The following is a 24,271-nucleotide window of genomic DNA, read 5'->3' on the forward strand; positions in this document are numbered from 1 at the left end:
CACACAGCACATCCGAACACGCAAACACTACAGCACACACGCACACACACTTCTCGCCAGGGCCAATGCTTCCCTGGTTGCTGGTTGGTCAGCACTTTATGCACCACACAGGGCAGCTTGGTGGTGTTAACCTGTTTGATGCGGGTGTCGGCCAATGGCCGTCGCGAGCACTATCTCGGTAGTGTTGCGCACATCCATTGGCTGTCACGGTCCTGCCCGTTTCTTAGAACGTTCTGCACTGGCGCGGAACGTTCAAAGCAGTTAAGGCGTTAAATGTCCTCCAAGAGAATGGGCCAAAAAATTGGAAAGGAAGCACTGAAGAGTCAGGAACCGCACAGCATTTGTCCAGGATACTCTGGAACAGTGGTTCTGAACCTGTGGTCCGGGGTTGCTTACAAAAATTACTATAAGTAACCGATTAATAAAGTGCATATATAAAAAGAACCAAAATGTACCAGCGAAAATTTGAAAACGTTTTGTAAATGTGAAGGAATTTGCAATTGGAGGCTAAAAATTAATTTAGTATCCTCAGATTGATTCATGGGAGCAGGTCAGGTGCACGAAACAGAATATAATATGGATGATGAGGGGCCTCACTTGAATTTAGAAAAGCTCCAACCTTCATATTAAAATGGTATAAAATGTTTCATCATTTATGAACCAGTGTGCTTGATGAATTCTTGTTTCTGTATTTTTTGTGTATTGTTTTCCAGTTCAAATCAAGGAAAATGCTTAGGCTGGGGTCCCCGGCCTCCAGTAATGACCCAGTGGGGGACACCGGATTCGGATAATGATTCAGTGGCGGTCCCCAGGTTCCAGTAATGATTAAGTGGGGGTCCCCAGAAGTCAAAAGGTTAAGAACCACAGTACTAGAATATTGGGGCTTGCTTTACAGTAACTGTGGACCGGATTTTGGAGAGCCGCGTTGGATTCTGTGCCCTCCAAGTGATTCCGATGACGGCTACATGGGCGCCGGTGTCGTCATCAGTGGCACGGTGGCCATAGTGGTCTGGGCGGTGACCACGTTGTAGTGGCACTTTCTCTTCTTGACCTCGCGGGCCATCTGGCACCAGGCACAGGAGTAACTGCAGCAGAACACGGTACAGTCACTGCAGATGGAGCCCTGCAGGGGGCGACAGAGGAGGAAGGGGTAAGAGACATCGTTTTAAAGCTTAGAACCCTAGCCACCCCTCCCCCACATCATTTTGCACCACCTTGAGATGAGGGTCCCCTGCATACTGCCTGTGCAAAAAGTGCAGAGACAAAGGTGGGTGGGACTTTCATCAGAGAGTCTTCAGAACAAAAAAATGACAAAACTAAAGACATGTTGTAATTCATAATTAAAAGTGTTCTAGGCTAAGCCTTAAAATATTTGCAGATATTTTTTACTAACAACCATAGCGGTATTCAACCTTTTTAAAGCTGTTTCATCAACTAATAAAGAATATTTGGATCAAGAAGCCCAATTTCTGCTTAATATAATTTTGCCTCCTTTCGCAAACAATCCCAACCCTTTAAACCCCATTAATTAAGTTGTATGACTTATATTTAGCCTACAACCTTTATTCCACTTTTCAGTTAAGAATGAAACCTTATTTTACATTCCTGAACACATTGTTTTACCATCTCTGAAACAATTCATTTTGTTGAATTTTTCCAAATAACTTCTACGACCTTTTACCTAACAGTGCTGTTTAATAGTCAGAATAATATTGGTTTAAACACAATTTCATTCCTTTCCTTTCATCTACTCTGACACTCGAGGATATATAACAGAGATAAAGGGGCATATTAGCAAGAACCTCGTTAAAATTATCGTTGTTTTAGCGGCAGGAAACTGCAGCGAAAACGGCGCTAATGGGCTTGCTAATAAGCGTTGTAGAATTCCAATAAAGGCCCAGGTTAGATGTGCAGGACATCTAACCTGGGCTTCTATTGGAATTATATAACGCATATTAGCAAGCACAGTATCGCCGTTTTAGCGTCAGTTTCCTGCCGCTAAAACAGCGATAATTTTAACGAGGTTCTTGCTAATATGCCCCACTGTTTTTAAGTGAAGTACTCTTTGTCCAATTTCCCTCAGAAAAATACATTCAACATTCTAAATTTTCTATCCCCAGCAGAGAAAAATTGATGATCTGAAAACAGGTGAACTATTTTGACCCCCCCCCCCCATCCCCTAATAATGGAGCTAGCCCTCTGCCAAGGTTGAACTCTGCCTGCTCTGTGTCCTTCTAGGGTCCCATGAGTGAGTAATTACCAAATTACTTTCAGATCAATACCAGGGGAAAACAATTGACCTCTGAATTCCATCACAAGCATGTGGGTGGCCAGAGAGCTCTGAATGGTCATTGGACGGGCAGCTGATGACCTCACAAGTCCCCGCCTCTTGGTCACTGTCATAAACAAAGCCATATGCGGTACAGTGAACATGTATGTTTATTCTATGAGGCGCTGCGGCCATTTTAAGACATGGTTGTGCAGGAAACAAAAGTAGGTGTACTAGTACGCAAGACTTTGATGGACTTATGGGGACAAATCAGGACATGGGGTAACGGGGGTCTATCGCGTGATGAAGCACTGGTAGCTTTGATGGCTCCTTGGCACGTTCCATGCTTATGATGAAGGAGCTTCATGACTGGTGCCACGTGGGTATTTAGTGGTCAGTGGCACTACCACGACATTCTCTGAGAGGACTGAGTCCCTTGACTGACTGACGTCATTGGAGACATTTAATGACTTAGATGATGCGTTGTGACAAGTTCATGACATGTGGCCCGATTCACAGAACTAACTTACTACAAAATGCTAAAATTACTACAATTTTGGTATTCACAGAAGGCACTTACTCATTTTAGTATTCACAGAAGGCACTTACTCATTTTGGAATTCACAGAATGCACTTGCTCATTTTGGTATTCACAGAATGCACTTACTCATACTAACTTTATGTCTGCACTCGGGCCAGAGGTTCCGGCCCAGTGGTGGAGATTCCGGTCCCATGGTGGAGATTCCGGCTTGATGGTGGAGATTATGGCTTGATGGTGGAGATTCCGGCTCGATGTTGGAGATTCTGGCCGGTGGCGGAGATTTCACCACTGGCCAGAATCTCCACCACCGGCTTGAATCTCCACCATCGGGTCAGAATCTCCACTTTTGGGCTGGAATCTCCACCATCGGGCTAGAATCTCCACCTTCGGGCCGGAATCTCCACCACCAGGCCGGGATCTCCGGACCGAGTGCGGACATAAAGTTAGTATGAGTAAGTGCATTCTGTGAATACCAAAATGAGTAAGTGCTTTCTGTGAATACCAAAATGAGCAAGTGCCTTCTGTGAATACCAAAATGGTAGTAAGTTTAGGATTTTGTAGTAGGTTAGTTCTGTGAATCGGGCCCATGATGTCTTGGTTGCACTTCCAGGTGAACCCATGGAGACATTAGAAAGGATGGACAGGGGCCTTGTGGGGACCTGTTGACTGAGTATTTCGTGGAATGAACATGTGGTGGAAGGTCTTAGAGAATCAGTGCATTGTGTGAGTCCTAGACATAAGGGTGTGTTTTCATGCCCCTATGTGGGTAGAGCAAGGGGACCTCTTGACGTCAGTGGAGTCCAGGGCGCTCTCACCGTACCTTTATTCTGTATCTCTCACGCAGGGTCGCACGGATGGCCATGGACGCCGGCGGACAGAGCGCCCCGCATCCGACGTACCCCACGCAGCTTGGGTCCATAAGGGGCAGACAGGCACACTCCCCCATGTCCATGGCGGTCTGGCACATCAAACAAGGGAAGCACCATATTGCACAGCAGCCTAAGAGAGATGGAGAAGAGAAGGTGACAACAGGCAAAGAAGGGTGCACAGGGTCACCTGCTGCTCCATGGAGTGGACAAGGTTGTTCAAGGTCATTGGAGCTCTGTTAAGGAAGCCAGGCAATGCCATAAAAAGAAGGAAGATCAGATGTACAGAATCATAACTTTTTCATCATTATTATGAATTACAATAAGACAACATATGCACTCTTCAAAAATAGAACACTTTTTGCTAAGATTTATATGCAACTCACATTCTTTTTTTTAGATTTTTTCAAAATTTAAAACTAATTGCACGTGCTCTGTGATGGTTATGGAAAGATCAGGGCTGGGGCGGGAGAGTGCCTGAGACTGCTGCTATTGGGGCTTCACCGCCCTCTCCATTGCGGTCTTTTGAGCGCCTCCATGGGTTGAGGGGAGTGAGGGTGAGCCCAATGGTCCCTTTGGTCCTGGGTGGGCTGGGTGGGCTTGGAAATATGGTGCATTAATGCCAAACAACATCCCTCCTAAGGTTGGACCTCTGTGTCCTTCCTCTCTGCCTCATCAGTATCTGCACCTACCTGGCTCTTAGCGAATATAGGATGTACATAGTCGTATGTGAATAATAAAAGCTCTGATTGTTCGGTTTTTTGTCAGCGTGCTCTGGTGAAGTTTGTGGGACCGATGTGTGCCTTTTACTTGCCTTAAGGTTGTGAGTACAGACTGCTTCTAGGCACTAGCCTTCGCCTCTTGATTCTGCTAGCGGTTTGCTCTTGGGGTCTGAATTGTTGCAGTGCATGTTTGGGCGGTTGGTTGTCTCCAGGATTGATGGCCCACCAGCTCTGTGGTGTTATGCTTATGTTGTGACCAGTATTGCTTTTTCTGCTAATTACTTAGAATGCATAATCCCAATAGTCAATATAAGTATCAGCATTTTGTGTTTTCATCAATCAGTGGGGTAAGCAATTCACAATATTTATTGGTTCTTAATGATTATAAATACTTGCCTTTCCACCTTAGACATACCCTTTGTGCCTTTATTTAAGGCCTGCATGGCCCAATGCCTCATCTATGAAATCCTCAGGCTTTTTTAAACAAGTAACTAGCATATTCTTTGTGTTTTCACAACTAGCACTGGTGCAGTGAATCACAACTAAACCCATTCCAAGATGGCCGACGTGTTATTTGCAATGTAAGTCCCATCTTCATTTTCACATCTTGAAAGAGGCAAAGGTTATTCTGAGCTTGTGAAAAGGAGACAATGCAAAAAGACCCAAAATATTTCAAAGAGGGCCCATCTAGCATTCTCTCTCAGAGTAGAGCCTGACCAAACACCCCCCTCATTCCATAGTAGTGCCACTGGCTAGATACTAACTTTATGTATTGTATATAAGGGAAAAGACGCAAGAGTCCTTGCTGCAGTGACTTTTCACCTTGTATTCCTCTGATCCCTTTTAATTAATAGTGCCTTGAAATCAGCTGCTTGGCTCTAAATATTGTTGCATTTATTACATTGATGGAATAAGGCTCAGTTGGTTTACATACGTAGTGCGTTGTTAAATTTTAACCGTCCCTTGTTATAAAGTGCTTGAATTATGGAATGCTCATGTTAAGAGCTTAATATATATTTTCTGTTTTCACGTTGTTGCTTGCTGCATATTGTAAATGTGCCAGATATTGTCATCACATTCTGTATTTGCACCCGGTCCTGCTCAGTGCTCGAGGTGAACGTACGGTGCTCGCTCTCCCAGAGTGCCTGGTTGGTAATGGGATGTGCAGTACTGAACCCCTGCTGTGAAGTGCTGGTGTTCCCCCTTTTAAGTTAAAGAAGTGCAGGTACTCAGTGCCTGCCCATTTACAATACTGGCCTTGCTGCCTTTTCTGCTCACCGTTTTTTGATTTTATCTTCTAGAGTCACTTAAGTTATGAGCAGGCTTCCCCCACAACTAGAGGAGGGGTGCCCTTTGGTGCGCCACGGGCTGGAGTCTCAGCCGGCACAGGAAGTGAAGACGAAGGGTCGCCCGGTTATGTCATCAAGAGGCCCCACAAAACCTCTGGACTATTTAACCCTTTGCGTGCTGCCGTCGGCGGTTGGCCGTCGCGAGCACTCCCTCCCCAGTGCTGCGCACGACCAACGGCCGACGCAGCCCAATCCACCCTTTAGAACGCCCGCACTGCGGCGGAAAAACCACATCGGTTAAGGCGTTAAGCCAGCACGCGACGCAGAGCTTCCTCTTTGTCCCATTCATCACACTTGCTGCGGACCAGGATCAGCTGTCGCTGTCAATCACCCACCCAACCATGAGCCGGCGGTATCCTTGGCAGATAATAAAGGGGGATACACAAGAGTTCTGATTCTGGGACTAGGCTGCCCCCTTGGCGGGGTATGATTTGTGTGGGCACCGTGCAGGTGGGGGGGGGGAGTTTGACCTGCTGGTGGTCCCTAGACTCTCCTGCCCTACTCTGTGATGCTGGGTTTTTGAACTTTTTGGGGATTACGTCTGTGTTCAGGTACCCCGGTGGGCTAATGCGCTATGCAGTGCCCTGTTTTAAATTTGTGGTTCTTCTCCGGGGTTGGAGGATATGGAGATGTGGATAAGTTGTCTCAATGATTTTTCTGTAAATTTCCTTTAGGAAGGGTGCATGGATGTCCTGGGTGGAACTGGGGAGGGGGCTGCTGCAAGGTGGGGCCTGCTGGCACACTGCACACAGTGGATATCACAACAGTGTGCTGGACATTCTTGGAATGTGCTATATGATATTTGACTTGTGTATTCATCTTCCATCTTGCTTTTGATATCTACGGAATGAATGTTTTATTGATGCATACCTGTTCTTTGACGGACTTCGCCTATAAGCAATTTTAAAAGTTGATATAAATAAAAAGGCTATGACTTTGAAAACCACAAACTGGTTCTAATCTCTGTTCTTGAGCATTGCAGTGAGAGAATGTGGGGCGAGTTCCACGTGTGTGCGTACCATATTTCATATTGTTATTGTTTTTGGCCTGTGTTTATCAGTTTCACTGGATCACACAGGTAGTGTGACTGACACTCGTTTTTAAGGGTCACGTCTTCTGTTTCAGTGATTCACTGCCTTTACTTTGAATCCACAGTTCTAAAAGTGTGGTAATCACATGTAGGTGTTCACACTTTAGTTTGTTAGCCTGAACTATATTCGCAGTGCTTAATTTGTAAAAAAGAAGTGCAGGTGCTGAAAATTTTGCCAAGAAGGCCACAGCTCACTTCTTCCTCTGGTGAGCCCCACTTTCAACACTCTCACTGCCTCAGTCTCTATCTTCTAACATTGATCTGTTGTCTGTCTCCTAAGTCTTTGCTCTAAGAGTCTATCCTCTCACCTATCTAATCATCTTTGTCACACCTGGAGTCTTACTTTATTCCCTGTATTTCTGATTTGCCCTCTATTCATTCTAGCCCTGCCCTTTTTCCGCTTCACTTTTATCCATGCTCTGCTCTCTCTCTCCTCGATCCTGGCTCTTAACTATCACTCTTCTAGCAGTGATTAGCTGTGTCTCCGTTGTATCATTTGTCTGCTTTTTTCCTCTGTCCTGTCCTTTACATCCTTTCATTCTATCTTCTCTCTTCCTAATGCTCTCTTCTTCACATCATGACTGCTTTCTCTTTGTATCTGGTTTGCAATCCTTTTCTTCTACTTAGCTCCGTCTTATCTCTCTCCTCTCCTGTTGTTTCTTTCTCCTCTTTACTCCTGCTCTCTCTCTCATCTATAACACTGCTGCTGCCTGTGACCCCTGTCGTCAGCCTGTACATGTCCCTGCTACTTTGAACTCTGTGTTTTCCTGTTGTCATTCCTAAAGAAGAGGAAGATGACATGTGTTTTATTTTCTTACCTACACTGAGTGAAAAATCAAAATGTACACCAATTGAAAATGCTTTTTTTGCATATATTAATCAGTGCAGTATAACTGGGTTATTTGCAGAACAGGTAGCTGCTCGAGCACAGCAGGTGATGTCACTGCTAGTGCTGCCTGTAATTAGTAGGTTAAGGGATGGCGACGGCATCGGCATCCACTGCTCAGCTTGCTGTGACCCTGCCTGCTTCTGCACAGGCATTGTCCCCAGCAGTAATGTTGCCAATGCCAGTAAGTATGGCTGTGGTGCCTACTGGACTCATGTACGCTCAGCAATTACCATGCTGGGGTGCAGCGCACAGATTCTGAAGGTGACGCCATGGCGCACAAAAGTTGTGTTGGGCCACAGCCGCATCGAACATTTTGAGGATAGCAGCAATGCAGGGCTGCAGGATATGCTACTCTGGCTACACAGCAAGTGGAAAGTCCACACGTACTTTCCTTTATTCTTCCTCAAGAGCCCTCACTCTCAAGTTTCAAATGCGCTCTCGCAGCTTCCTTGCCTCAACTCCGCATGAGCCAGCTACAATTATCCAATGGGAGGCTTAGGCTCAGGCAGTGTCAGGGTGCAGCAGACTCTGGCAATAGAATGCAAGACATAGTTTGTCGATGACTTCTTGGATTTGTGATCAGCGTGATGACATCATCACTAACGTGGTGATACACAATCATGCCTGCCTGGACAGGCCTATGCTGGCCTGTCTATGAACATTTACCAGCCAGCCACCATGCAATGTGTGTTTTTCTTTTTATTTTGAACTTGAAGAATTAATTTTGAGACCACCACCTGCAGGGTCAGAAATGGTAGCCCCGGCCCTGTGAAAGAAGTGCCGGTGCTGAGCACCTGAAAGCACCTGCTCAAATTAAGCACAATATTCGTGTTAATGTGATAGAAGAAAGGGGGAGCACCAGTGTGTGCACAGGGCGCGTCTGTGACACATAATGATGACTGAAACCAAGCATGTGTTTTTTTTCTTGTGCACCTTACTGAAACGTTGTACGTAACACAACCAATCCACAAGAAACACAAAACTACTAATCTTCAATTGCAGTGTAGCGTGCTACTCGACGAAAAGCACTTCATTGCCTGGTCAGAGGGCATAAGTGCTATAAAAGTACACTTATGATTACAATGATAATAAATCCCCAAGGGTTTATACAATATGAGCTAGTTAGTTTGGTCATTTTATAATTGTATTACTAGGTCACTCTAATTTTAATGATCAGTATTTTTTTATGTCATTTAATTTAAATAGTTGTTCTGAGAAATAAGCAGTCAAACGTTCGGAAACAGTATGTGTCTGTTAATGTTCAGAGGTTACCAGTGGTCCACGTCAATGATGCCGTGAGTTGATGCTGTCGTGCATGTTTACGTGCACACAGGAGAAATAGTGAGTACATCCTTGTTCATTCCCAAAGCTCTGCTCATTTTTGGGTAGCAGACAAAATGCAGCACATAGATGCTGTGCATTCTCACAAATCCCCAAGGAAAACAAAGACCCCTGGTAATGCTGCTTACGATAGGCGTGGCCATAGCCGCTGGCCCATGCAGTGCTTATAGGGCAGTATATGTTCTTCTGTACCTACAGCCACACACTGGGAACCATGGTTTTCACTTAAGGATGTTGCCTTGATCCATGGGAGTCAGGGGATTGAAGGGTGATCAATGTGGGATGCAACAAGGAGGAGGAGTGTAAGACGAGAAGCGGGCTTGGTGTTGTCGATGTGCTCCCGGATCTTCTGTATTTTTTCACTAAAGAAGACATAGGTGGAAGGTGGTTTGGCGGATAAGATTGATGCAATGCTGGATTGTCTAGAAGAGCTTTCTTCCTATAAAGTTCTTGTGCACCTTTAACATAGTCAACTTATTGTCTTACAACAGTCCCATTTAAAAACAGTATTTCTTGTTCTTCTAATATATACTGAGCAGATAATTTAATGTTCATATTTATATGTTGTGCATCTGCTACCTTTACATGAAAAAGAACGGCCACTTTCATTTGGTGATTGATTTCATTGTATGAAAGAAGCAACCATATTTTCCCCTAATGTATCACACCTAAATTAAAATTATACTTTAGCAAACAAAGTGTATAAGGGAATCCAATAAAGAAAAGAAAATTCTGAAAAAATCAAAAATAATATTTGACTAGATGCTATCGGTGACATAAGGTCTTCTCTAGATCCTGTTGGGTGATCCTCTGGTCAACTAGAGGGTGGAAATCATGTGCTATGCCACCCTGGCAGAGGACAACCCCTATATTTAGAGATCCCTGCCTCTCCCTAGTGGTGATTCTATTCTGTGAAGGGGGCTGCAGCCACAGTGTCTCCCTTCATAGCACTGAATGTTTGCCGAGTCGCTGCCATATTTTAAGTGTCTGCTCACCAACTATTTTTTTCTTAAAAAGCCCACTTCCGAATCGGGAGTTTGCTTTCGCGGAACAAAAAGCGAATGTCATTGGCACGCATTGAAAGTTTTTTCCTGCATTTGGGTGGGACTACCATCACTGTGACCCAAAGGTCCTGCGGTGAATGTGTCAATGGGTTACAGGTTCCCATTGGTGGAGCCACAGAGGCTCCATCGGCAGTGACCAATCAGCTCCTCCGACTCTATATAGAGCAGCTACCTCTTTAAACACTTCTTGACTGCATCCTTGCCAGTGACCATGTAAGGTGCTCCTCTGCCTTTTGGCTGGACTTGCTCTATATGTTTGCCACATACACACATAAGTACATGCAGCAGAACTGTGGGTTAGGCGGGCAGTATGACTATCGGTTTACGGGTGTGAATGTCGATAAAACACAATATTGAAGATAAAATATCAACAGGTTAGCAAGTCTAGATTTTCGATACCTGACTCCACATATATGAACCTGCACAGTGTATATACCTTCAGGGTACGTAGGTGTAGAGTTATGAATAGTAAATCTATACTTCCCTATACGCACTTACTTTTCGATATTTTGTCCTTCGATATTCTTGTACCACAATATTGCGGGGGGGGGGGTGATGATCAGTGGTGCAATCTGGTTCACAGCATTGCTTCTGCTGTACCAAGTCCTAAATGAGTCCCTCGATAATGCGTGCCATTAAAATACTTGCTTTATTATCTGTATGAGTGATAACATTATAGATGCAGGGATGTATTTATAACAACTGCAATGTACAAAAGAAGAAATCATAAATAAATTTCTTCTAAACATATAATAGAAGTATTTGTATAGACTTTTTTTGGTATTAGTCTAGTTTTAGTTCTGACTTTGAATATCTTCAGTATAAATGGAGAGTGTAAACATTGCGTAAAGCATATTACAGCCATATGCCTCGTCCAAGAGGATACAACGATCATCACATGATATTTTTGCAATATTTAAAGATTCGCAATATAGATATATCACAGTCGCAGATCAGTCGTTTTAGTGTGCTTATAGTACACTTAATGTACTCTTATGCTCATGTTGTAATTAGTTATAGTGTAAGTGTATTTTATGTCTAACTAGCTGGGTGAATTGTAAAGCTGTAGTTGTCGACTAGCTCCAGCATTAGAGCTAACCGGTTTCAATTGTAAATCAACCATTAGGTCCTTGAGTGAACCTCATAGTAAAATGCCAATGACGTCTAACCCAACATTGCGTGGGAACTTGGGTAGGTTTGGTCAGATCATCATTAGGATGGCCAAGTAAGTTCTCTCTTAGTAAACATCGTTGATTCTTTCCATCGATCTGATTATTGAAAGTGAGGAGGTGCCCAGCTGGTGGTAATGCCTGTCCACCTACGATCCACTTACTGCTAATTGATGATATCACTCAAGGTATGCGCAGTATGTCTATAGCACCCTTGATGGATACTAGAGTTTGTCTATAGTGGTCACTTCTTGGGAGATCACATTTCTCATGTGCCCTGATACTGTGGTCCCTGCCTGACCCCGTCCAAGACCCGTACTTCTGTCTGGTCCATGCCGCAGATACCTACATATCCCGCAGTCCTCGCAGCAGTCGTAGAGCCCGCTACTCCACTCGCCTTCATTGATGATGGTCACCGTCTTGGTGACGACTGTTTGAGGTTGCATCGTCACGGCGGCCATGGTGATCCTGCAAAAGAGGGACCAAGAAGAGAGGGTTGTGTGTCAGTAACTTTCTGCTCCACTCAAACCCCCATGACATTGGATTGTAAACACTTCGGAAAATCACCAAAGGAATCGTTTCTTACTTTCAATTAATTTATTATGTCCTTGATTGTAACTTCACTGCATTCTGAGCATAGTTATTTGCAGCAGAGACTTCAAAGATCACGCAGCATAAGAAAACAAACATTACAATTTAATCCCTTCGCTGCTTCTGTCGGCCAACGGCCGTCACGGCCACTACCTCCGTAGTGCTGTGTATGTCCGTTGGCCGACATGGCCCCGCCCACTCTCCTAAACCACCACACCGCGGTGGAATTGCCTTCGCGGTTAAGCGGTTAAGACACGTTGATAAGTAAACTCGGTGAAAAGATGGCAGCTAGCAAGATGTTAACGTATGAAGAGACATTCTTAAAAGCTTAGAAACAAAGATTGTACACCACGGGAGCAAAAGAGGCAAAAGTTAAAAGCAGGAGCTTGGATGGCATTCCCATCCCTCCATCTGGCTTCATTGGAATGACCCTTAGTCCGAGCTAAAGGTGGCAGAAACTGCGCATGCTCAGTAGTTGAAAGTTAGGAATGTGAGCAGCTCAATGGTAGTGGGGTCGGTATTTTGCTAACCTTGCCTTCTCAAAAACCTCTCCGCTTCTTCTTTTTAAAAAAATACTGGGTAGGAACCAAATATCCAGACTGCAGACTGGAATCTGAATAAAAGGCAAGTAATATGGTCAGATGGTCAACACGTGAACATCTGGAGAAAGATACTTACAGATGGCACAATAAGGTGCCCATGTGGCTGCCTGGCAGAGTTCCATGATGGATACCTGGCTATCAAAAGCTTTAGGAATAGGTGAGATTGCCACTGCTTGTTTTATAAAAGAGAGCACCCTGCATGTTGTAGCTCCTACAGCAGAAGACCTCCTGTAGCACTCTACTTCTGGCTTGAAGTAGGCAGTGGAAAACTGCCAGAAGTGAACGCATGAGAGTTGCATTAGTTGGGAATATCCGCAACTATTGTCCCAGTGCTAATTGTCTATATTAATAGGTGTTATCTTAAAAACAAAATGGTCAACAATTGGAATAGAAGGGTGCTTCACTGGTAGGTTGCATTAGGCTTCTTCTGTGACTGTTTTCATCCCAGTGCTCCAAAGTCCTGCCTCCAAAAAATGAAGGGGCATATTATCAAGAAACAGCATTAAAATTATCGCTGCTTTAGCGGCAGGAAACTGCCGCTAAAGCGGCGATAATGGGCTTGATAATTTGCCCTTGTAAATGCCCAGGTTCTGGTGTGAACATGGGCTTCTATGGGAATTCACAAGCGCATATTATCAAGGCCATTATCGCCGCTTTAGCGGCAGTTTCCTGCCACTAAAGCGGCGATAATTTAATGCCGTTCTTGATAATATGCCCCGTAGTCTGCCAGCAGTAGATTCGAGGATCTGACGGAGATTTGCGGCAAGACTGTACTGGGTAAAACAGCCACAAGGAGGTGTCTGGAAGAAGTCAAAAGAGACCAGCACAGCAGAGGAGGAGCTTAACGTGCAGGACAAATCGGTAAGTTAACAGAAAAATAACAAGCATTGACAAAGCCAAAAGGTTGAACCCTTGCAAAGCAAGTGCCAAGCTTTTGACTTTGCCAATGCTTATTTGTAAAGCGGTGATTTAAAAAAAAAGTAAATGAAGAAAGAACTTCACATTACTGGAGAAAAGCAAATAAAATGCATTAAGGCATTTTGAAAATGTACATTAAATTCAATGTTTTCAATCTTTATATTGTTTCAAGCAGGACGTTCGGATGAGAATTTAAAAAAGAATAAAGAATTTAAAGAAAAACACTAGCCAAGGTCAAATTTACTTTACACACGACTTAGACCTGAAGTGAGTGGTCCAGCCATTTGGAACTCTGTAGCAGCCCAGGGATCAGATTTATGGGCCTCTAGGAGAAGAGACAACTCATTTGTAGTCGTGCTAAGTACGCTTTCTGTTTCAAACGCCAGCTGAATGTGAGCCAATGCCAGAGCTTTCATGCAGCATGGGGAATGGAAGAGATAAAACAAAATCAATCAAATAAAGTCTGCTCTTTAGTTACCCCCGGCAAAAATACACCTGCTGCTGGGCTTTATGGGGGAGTTGGGAGATGTAGGGAGGAACACGTGAGCTCTGGAAGGAGGCAAGTCAACCAATCAAAAAGATTGTAACAAAGCTATGTTCTGGTGAGGGACAAACACAAGAAGACCAAGGGAAGCCATTGAGTGAGAAGCAAGCAAATGAGATTGACAGGAAAGGGAACCAATGATAAGCAACATGCAGATCCAAAGCCCACTTTAAATATTGGGAGTGTACACAATAGGTCTTTGACAACAAACAACTAGAAGCTGCCTTTAGACAAGACCTAAACTGCACACACCCTGGAAAGCAGTTAAAGGGGTAAGCCAAGGTTATAAAAGACAGCAGAGGCATAGCTTACACGTGTGGAAGGAACTGTCAGCTAGCACCGAGAAGAACAGCAAGCACCAGAGCACAGCACACAGACTGAGGTGGAACCAGGGAGAGACTGTTGACTAATGTTCCCGTTGAGGCTCATACTGCAGCAGAATATGCACATGGGAATCCAAAAATGTAGCCCTTATTTGCATATCACAATCATTTGTGAATATTTGCTCGGTTTCCATTAGGGGGCCTCTTTGGTATAAAAGTTAATTAGTCTGTAAGTCCAGTAACATTGGTTGAGACTAGAAGCACAATTATCCCTCTGCAGTTCCACATCTTGCAAAACTTAGAAAGATAACTACTCCAAACCATGTGCTGGATTCTAACTATTGCACAAATCAGAAGTCTATTTCAGAGACAAGGAGGAAGTGGATAGGCAGGGATGTCTTGAAACAGATCTTCCAAAGTCCTTTCTTTCAGATCTAGCTATAGTAAATATGAAGTAGAAAATGTCATTGATAGGGCAGATTAAAGTGGCAAGAAGTTTGTCTAACATTTAGGGCCTGATTCTGATGCGGTTAGGAAAGCCCCCTAATGGCATTTGTTCCTTCCAAATCTAATTGGGAACGTGTCTTCCTGACCCAGGGCCCAATTATGATGCGGTTAGGAACATATGCTCCCATTGAAGTCAATGGGAGTCCACGCAAATAGTATCTGGAAGCATCGTACTCGGTCAGTCGGACTCTCCCGATCCGAGTGGGTTGGAAACCATTTCCAAACCCATTCGGTCAGGAAGCATTTCCAACCTGCATCAGAATCGGGCCCTAAATGTTAGACATTCATCCATTTTATCGTATACTGTGGCTTGGTGAACTATTTTTTACCTTTTATATGCTGGTTTACTTTTATGTGACAGGTTGAAGTGCATGACTGCGTGTACCGTCATAACTCAGGACTCGAAACACTTAATCTCATTGATTGTGGGAAGCGATGAAACATCTGACCTTGCTTCACAGAAGTTATGTCTTACCTAGCAGGTAGGAGATATTAATGTTCCAAAGTCACTAGGTCTGAGAACAAGGTCTTGTTGCCCTAAATAAGAGGCTACAGAAATAATTTTGCAGCAGACTAATTCAATATTTATGAAGCTTTTGGGTGTCAGTAAAATTGATGAAAGAGAAATTTCACACAGCACAGAAAAAGGTGAGCTTTCCTCAGAGAGCTTGTGCACCTGTGCATCCAATATGCACGTTGGAGGCACTTTGAGTTACATGAAACATAATCCATAAGTTCAATTCACAACCTGACACCGAGCATCAGTTTGATCCCAGACTGCCATAGCAGGTTATATAGCATGCCCCATTGCTTAACCATTGTCACTTTGCCTTGGTTGTTGGACAAATTTCAAGACCTAAATGAGAAGTTTGATCATGGATATGGATCAGGTATTAAAAAGCTGTTAGCTCTGGCCTGTAATAGTATGTGGGACATGCTCTAGACTCCCATTACTCATCCTTTTGCAGTGGGGCTGCGACTCCTCCTGCCCGTATCTCCGATCTGTGATGCTATGTGGACCATGCGCTATACTCCCATTACCTATCCCTATGCGGTGAGGCTGTGAATCCTCCCGCCCATAGGGACAGTACTGTGGCAGTATATGTGCTATGCTCCTATTATTCATCCTTAAGCAGTGCGGCTGGGGCTGTGACTCCTCCCATCCCTAGCTCAGATCTGTGATAGTATATGGGCCATGCTCTATACTCCAATTACCTATCCTTATGCTGTGGGATTGCGCCTCCTCCTGCCCCTAGCTCAGATCTGTGATAGTATGTGCGGCATGCACTATATTCCCATTACCTATCCTTATGCAGTGGGGCTGTGACTCCTCCCGCCCATAGAGACAGGACTGTGACAGTATATGGGCTATGCTCCTAATACTCATCCTTATGCAGTGGGGCTGCGACTCCTCCCACCCATAGCAGAGGCCTGTGTTAGTATATGGCACTGTATCTGATTTCCACTTCTTCTCACAGGATGGCACAGTGATATATTTAATTATTTACAGACCTTCCAACCTCCAACAAAACACTCACTTTGTGAGATGAGGGAACCAGGAGGGAGTGGGGTAGCAGCTGGGGCAGGGCTTTCAGCCCATTATCTCCCCTGCCATTAAAGAGCTTCTGAGGGGGCGTGGCCATTGGGAGGGGCAATACTTTGTGCAAATCACTATCTGTGAACTACTCTAACACCCCTAAATAAACAAACTAAGGCTTCAAAGGCTGCTGCTACCAAGGTCCTGGGGGAGTTTGCAAATCCCTGATGGACATCAGCTGTGCTCTTCCTCCACACAATGTGAGTCGGAAAGGCTCTCTGCAGCGGTTTCCAGCTAGTTTTCTCTGTCATCGTGTGAAATTGGCTCCTTACCGGGTGACTGTGTGAATGTAGCCGATGCTGTGCAACACTCTGTGGCGGTGCTGGGACAGAATATTGAGTACAAAATATCGAGTTGCACAAATATGGAGTCATTATTATCATGGATCAGAAATATCGACAGCAAGAATATCATGGTCAAGAATATCGACTTAAGGTAAATAATATTGATTTTAAAAAAATCAAAGTGTGTAAGATCGTTTGCAAAACTATAGTTGTTAAAAATATAGTTTTTTATATTGTGATGTATTTTAGTATATATTTTATATGTATGTGATGTATGTATTTGTATAATAATTGTTTGTATTTTTAATATATGTGTTAAGTTTTTAGTAGTTATAATTTTTTTTACTTGAATTTTGCGCTTTTAGTTCCGTAACGGGTTGTGGGTTTATAGGGGAAAAGAGTGGGAAGTAATTTTATTATATTATATTTATTAGTTTATTTTGATTTGAGTTTTGTGTTTTTAGTTCCGTAGCAGGTTGTGAGTTTATAGGGGAATAGGTTGGGAAGTAATTTAGTTATGTTACATTTATTGATTAATTTTTATTTATTAATATGTGTTTAATTGAGATGTTATAGTGTTAAATGTGTAAAGTAATTTATTATTAAATAATTAATAATTGGTTGTTAATGAAATTTAATGAATTAATTGGTAATTAATTATGGTAATTGTGTAATTAATTTTAGGTGTGTGTTGTGGTGTTTATAGGTGTAATGGGTGGGAAGTAATTTGTGTTTAACTAGTTAATATATAGTTGTTAATTAAAGTTAATTATATGATATATTTTTGGGGTAAGTGTTTATTTTTGTGTGTGTTGTTTTTACTTTCAAAGCAGTGAAGTGTGGGTATTAACTATATTTTAATTATTTAAATATTAGTTGTTATTAGTAATAGAATTTAATTTTAAAATAAGTTTAAAATGTGTTTTATTATTTTATAGTTTAATTTAGGTGTGTGTTGTGAATATTATAGTGTTGAAGTTTGTGTATTCAATTAATATGTATTCGTTTTTTTAAAATATATTTTTAATTGATTATTAATTATGTTAAATATGTAAATAAATGTAATTAAAAATGTTGAAATGTTTTGTTATTGGTGTGGTGTTATACAGTAGAAAATAAAATAAAGGCATTCATGTTTTAATAAAACAAATTTGTTTGGATATATTTTCTAGTTTAAAAGAATTCTTTTTTGTGAATGTATTTATTATTTTATTTTGAGACACAGTTTCAAATAACGGCGGACACAATGACCGCACTACGCTGTGTAGTTCCCTTGTTGTATGTTACTATTCTCAATCTGGTTGAGTGTGCATAAGCTACTTCAGCACTTGCCGTCGTTGGCTGCCAACTGCTGCGCAGAAAAATGAAGAAGCCAAACTTTTGGATTGGTGCACCACTCGATATTGTGTCCAATAAATCACAAAGTGAGGGGCCCCCCGATGTCGGATGTGAGGCAGATCTGCGGGGGAGAGAACAGTAAATTACATAAAGGAAGAAGTGGATCTGCCCCGTATTTGATCAGGTATAGGCTCAGTTAGAGTCCAAATTTTTTTTAAAAGTCACCCATTTTGGCACTCAACAATACATCAAGGCCATATGCAATTTAGACAGAGGCATTTTTATAGAAAATATATCATTTTTATTTTTATTTGCTTCATATATTCTTTTATGTATACCACAATTCTACAAAATCATTTTTTGAAAAATTTCACGATAATAGGGTAAAAAACATATATATATCTACAACCCATCAACCTTCCAAAATTCAAGCTGCAACAAATTCATACATCGCAAACAATCATACTCATACAAGGCTCATTCATACATTCTACTCAGCCTGAACACACTACCATCTATCCCCGGCCCATGGCCGAGAGGAATATTCAGGATGTTCTCAGAGCAATCTATGCCAAATTTTATCTGAGTAGAATGTATGAATGAGCCTTGTATGAGTATGATTGTTTGCGATGTATGAATTTGTTGCAGCTTGAATTTTGGAAGGTTGATGGGTTGTAGATATATATATGTTTTTTACCCTATTATGGTGAAATTTTTCAAAAAATGATTTTGTAGAATTGTGGTATACATAAAAGAATATATGAAGCAAATAAAAATAAAAATGATATATTTTCTATAAAAATGCCTCTGTCTAAATTGCATATGGCCTTGATGTATTGGTGAGCGCCAAAATGGGTGACTTTAAAAAAAAATTTGGACTCTAACTGAGCCTATACCTGATCAAATACGGGGCAGATCCACTCGATATTGTGACCAATGGTGGTCAATGAATCAATAAGTCATATGGTATTAAAGTCTTGAGCCATCCGCTTCTATGGTGAAAGTAACTCACCATAGAAGCGGACGGCTCAACACTTAGCATCACTCCAAGATTCAGCGCACACAGAACCTTAACAAGGTGGCCCGTGCAGCTCGGATTACTACTTCCAGCCCCAGTCCCTCACCTGGGAACGTGGACTCATGCCCTGAAGAAGTTCACTTCATGAACGAAATGCGTTGGCTGGCAATTTTGTGAAAATAAAGGATCACCCAAGACTTTAATACCATATGACTTATTGATTCATTGACCACCATTGGTCACAATATCGAGTGGCGCACCACTCCAAAAGTTTGACTTCTTTATTATTTTATTTTATATAATATTTGTAGGTTTTTGTTATATGTAATTCATATTTCATATGTGTTCTTTTTATGTTTAATATTTTTGTATTTTATATTTTAAATATTGTTTAATAATTGATATTATTTATTTTTATTTTTAATATTATTAGTGTTTGAGTTTGAATAGTATTTTTTTTTCTCCGTTATCCAACACTTTCCCTACTGTTGCATTCACTGGAGTGGTAAAAGTAATTTTTATCTTTACGCTATCTTGCACTTTCCCTACTGTTGCATTCACTGAAGTTGGAGTAGTAATTCTTACCTCTCCACTATCCAACACTTTCCCTACTGTTGCACTCTGTGGAGTGGGAATAGTAATTTTTACCCCTCCGCCATCCAACACTTTCCCTACTGTTGCACTTACTGGAGTGGTAAAAGGACGTTTTTACCCCTCCGCTATCCAGCACTTTACCTACTGTTGCATTCACTGGAGTGGGAATATTACTTTTTATCTCTCCAATATCCTGCATTTTCCCTACTGTTGCACTCACTGGAGTTGGAATAGTAATCTTTACCTCTCCGCTATCCAACACACACTTTCCCTACTGTTGCACTCAGTGGAGTGTGAATGGTAATTTTTACCTCTCCGCTATCCAGCACATTGCCTACTGTTGCTCTTACTGGAGTGGGAATAGTAATTTTCACCCCTCCGTTATCCAACATTTTCCCTACTGTTGCACTTACTGGAGTGGGAACAGTATTTTTTTCCACCCCGCTATCCAATACTTTCAATACTGTTGCTCTCACTGGAGTGTGAATAGTATTGGCCAATTTCAGATTAAATATCTTTGATAGTTTAATGTTATAATTTATTATAGATTTTTTATATATTTTAAATTATTTATATATATATATTATTTTTATATAATAATAAACACAAATGAAAGATAATAGTTTATTAATTATTTTAAAGTATATATATATATGTATCAATTATGTGTGTGTGTTTATTTTTTTATTACCTTTATTTGTTATATTTTGTAAAGATGCATATTAAATTTAGTTAATTATGTTAAAATTAATGTTAATATTTAATGTATAATACTTTATTTATATATATATATATATATATATATATATATATATATATATATATATATATATATATATATATATATATATATATATATATATATATATATATATTGCGCTCTTCACCATCCCAGGATCCCGGGAAAGAAATGACAGCACTCGGAGGTATCTTACTCACACGGTAGTTTATTAACTACAAGTACGCCACAGACGCGTTTCAGCACTAGGCCTTCGTCAGTGTGTTTACACATGAAGAAACCGGTACACTTAATATAGGTAATTACGTACACAGGTACCACCTCTCAGTTGATATCAACAGAGGACTACAATCCTCCCAGTGCGCGCCATCTTGTAATGGTAAGTATATACATATATACATGTCTATCTACATATTAGCAACACCCTGTATTGCGTGTTCTCCCTATAGATAGGTAGATGTGCGTATTTGCGGGAGAGAATTTGTATGTTATAACATATATCTTCCATATAATGTTTAATACAGCCGTGGATCGGCAATGGTCCTCTTACACTAATGAGAGGTGACCTACTATATACAACCTATGTACAACATATTTACAATATACTTGCTCAGATATGCCCATGTTCAGGCAACCAGCAGATAGCGCGAGGTGCCAAAGACTACGTGGATATCCCACTAAAACTATCCAGTTAGTGTCATTCTGGCATAACTCAAATGAATCAAAGAGCCCCTTGATCCATTAAATCGCCACTTATTTGACAGTGAGGGTATATGTATACATTGGTTCCATCCCACCCGCCGGGTGGGGACAATGGAGCCATTAGCGAGATTTAGGGGTTTTTTCAATTCATCCTAGATATCTCCTCTTGTAGGTATATACCCACATATACTTTATATACGAACCCCTATATCTAAGTGACAATATATACAGTGCTATACATACAGAATTAGATTTCAAAATACAGAACAGATCCATAGAAACGGAGTACACATAGGTATAGCAATCATCTATTTACGCTTTGCCTAGATGAAAGACCATTTCTTCTCCGCTATTCATCCCTTTCGGCCACTTAGTAGAGAGGTCTATGATGTAACGTGACTCCAGCCTACGGAGACGTCGCAATTGGTCACCCCCTCTAGCATTAGTTTTGATGGTATCAAGCCCAAAATACTGAAGCTGACTGCGGTCCCTGTTATGCTTTTCGGCAAAGTGCCGGGCGACCGGATAAGCCTGGTCGGCCTTGTCAATGGCCCTTAGGTGTTCCAGGATCCGCAACTTGAGCATGTTAATAGTGCTCCCTATGTAGCGGAGGCCACAGGGGCAAACCAAACAATACACTGCTAGGGGAGTACTGCAAGTTATGAACTGTTTTATATGCAGTTTTTTGCCTGTCTCTACGTTCTCCACTGCAAGAACTCTCCTACTTCCTGCGCAAGCTTTGCATTTACCGCAGGGAAAGAACCCACTCATCGATTTTAAGGTGTTACTTTTCGGGAGTGGTTTTTCTAGGTGGCTGGTCACTAGATAATCTCGAAGGGATCTCGTTTTGTTGAATGTTATAAGCGGGTGGGTCGGTAAATCATCTTTGATGATACTGTCAGTGGTGAGAATGTGCCAATTTTTGCGCATCATTGACCTAAGGTCCTGTGCTCCAGCCGAGAAGGGAGTTATGAGTCTGAATTTCCCTTTCTCATCTTCCCTTTCCTTGATGGCAGGTTTCGGAGTGATTAGGGAGTCTCTAGGGATAGCCCTTACTCTTTTTAAGGTGTTGTTCAAGATGGATTTTCCATACCCTCTCACTTCAAATCTTTTCACACAATCCTGTGCTGCCTTATCAAAGTCCTCCAATCTTGAGCAATTCCTACGGAGCCGGAGTAGCTCCCCATAAGGAATGCTCTTGATTAGTTGAGGGGGGTGGCTGCTGCTGGCAAACAGAGTGGAATTGCCTGCAGTAGATTTTCTATGTAGAGCCGTATGGATCTGATGGTCCTCTGCAAACACTTTTAGGTCTAGGTATTCTGCAGATGAATCGCTTACAGTCCCTGAAAAGTGTATATTGTAAGTATTCTCATTCAGTTGGTTAATAAAGGCTTGTGCTGTTTCAAAGGAGCCCTGCCACACGATGAACAGATCATCTATATATCTGTACCACCCTTCCGTTTTACCCTCCACTCCATCCACCATGCAGCTCCTGGGTACCTGCTCCTCCCACCAACCCACGAAAAGATTCGCGTAGCTGGGAGCGAAGCAGGTACCCATCGCCGTACCCGACACCTGTCTAAACAGTTGGTCCTCGAATAAGAATATGTTATTGTTCAAACAGAACTCGATGAACTCGATGATCATGTCATTGTGGGTTGTAAACCTCAGTTGTCTCAAGTTCAGAAAGTGTTGAACAGCTTCGAGGCCCTGTCGGTGATCAATGACGGTGTATAAGCTCGTAATGTCAAGTACGATTAGCAGACATTCATTGTCCCAATTGATATTCCTTATGGAATTCAGGAAATCCTTGGTGTCCCGTACATAGGAGGGCAATGTCAGGACCAAGGGAAACAAAAATTTGTCGATCAGTCGGGACATGCTTTCAGTAAGGCTGCCAATCGATGACACGATAGGACGGCCTGGGGGGTGAAGGCTGTCCTTATGCAGTTTTGGCAGATGGTAGAAGGTAGGTATGAGGGGTTGAGATGTCCGGAGATAGAGAAATTCATCTTTGCTTAGCATGTTTTGATTGTGCCATTTCCCTATAAGTTTATCATAGTTCCGGATACTCTCCAAATACACCTCGTTGGTACACTTTACATAGAACTTGGTGTCAGATAATTGGCGCAATGCTTCGAGTCTATAGTACTCCCTGGTGAGGATTACGACATTGCCCCCTTTGTCTGAAGGTTTAATGATGATTTTTTCATCCTTCATAAGACTTTGAAGGGCCATTTTTTGTTGCTCTGTGATGTTATGCTGTATAGGATGATTACCTTTCCTGTACCTCATCAGATCTTGAGTCATGGCTTCAGAAAAGGCGTCTATAGAGTCCCAAGGCATTTGTGGAATGAATATAGATTGGGGTTTGTACCCACTTTCTTCCCGATCTTGTTGAATACCCAACGCGAGTGCTCTTTGTCCTCTATCCGAGGTCTCAGTTGTATCCTGTATGTTACCCTCTTCACGCAGATTTTCTAGGACTTCTAAAGCTTCCATTTCTCTGCCCACGAGGGCATCTGTCGCTGTTAATCTGGTTCCCATGCCGCTTGTTTCTTTTAGGTATATATATATATATATCATACTCCACTCCTACAAAGAACGAGTAAGGCCACAGCAGAGGAACGATTTGGAAGCGCTTTATTGGGCTGCACAAACAACGGAGAGTATGTTCTCTTCCTATGGCGGATGCATTTCGGCGTTCTTCGCCTCTTCAGCGCCAGGTGCATGTGCTTGTGTGAACGGGTGTGAGTGGGGAAAATATGTCCTGCCTTCTCACCAACAGACCGCAGCTCCTCCCACTACGTTGACCTCACGATGCATACACCTCTTGTAGTCCGCTTGATGTTCGGCGCCTACAAGATCCAGCATGCCACAGCAGTGCATAGGTAGGTATCGCAGGAGTGGAGTGGAAGGGGGAACATTTGATGCATAGTCTGTGTTTATAATTCAATGTCCAAAAGTACATGTGCGCAGCTGCCCTTCCTCCAGTCCCCGTCCCGCTTCAACCGCCGCAGCTCAGGAATCCTTTCTATATATATATATAAATTCATATTTTTTCCATCTATAATTTTTACATCAATATTTTTGATTCAATCATTTTGTACTTACCTATGTGGGATGTGAGTCAATATTTTAGTAGTCTATGTTTTGAACATCGATATTTTTAACATCGATATTCTATCAGTGAACTCTTTTATCTTAAACCTTT

General features: G+C 42.1%; 1 protein-coding gene across 2 annotated transcripts in view; it reads right to left on the minus strand.

Moving 5' to 3' along the window:
* Positions 1 to 626: 626 nt before the first annotated feature.
* Positions 627 to 24,271, minus strand: part of LOC144797582 (cornifelin homolog A-like) — a 35,432-nt gene continuing 11,787 nt past the window's right edge. For both annotated transcript variants that reach the window (XM_078668250.1, XM_078668248.1), the window contains exons 2-4: positions 11,650 to 11,768; positions 3,631 to 3,809; positions 627 to 1,123 (exon numbers count right to left, since the gene is read on the minus strand). In XM_078668250.1, coding sequence (XP_078524376.1) covers positions 962 to 1,123; positions 3,631 to 3,809; positions 11,650 to 11,761 — 453 coding nt within the window. In that variant the 5' untranslated portion in view covers positions 11,762 to 11,768 and the 3' untranslated portion in view covers positions 627 to 961. The remainder of the gene's footprint in view (positions 1,124 to 3,630; positions 3,810 to 11,649; positions 11,769 to 24,271) is intronic.

Source organism: Lissotriton helveticus, chromosome 12 (assembly GCF_964261635.1).
Source record: "Lissotriton helveticus chromosome 12, aLisHel1.1, whole genome shotgun sequence".
NCBI classification, from domain to species: domain Eukaryota; kingdom Metazoa; phylum Chordata; class Amphibia; order Caudata; family Salamandridae; genus Lissotriton; species Lissotriton helveticus.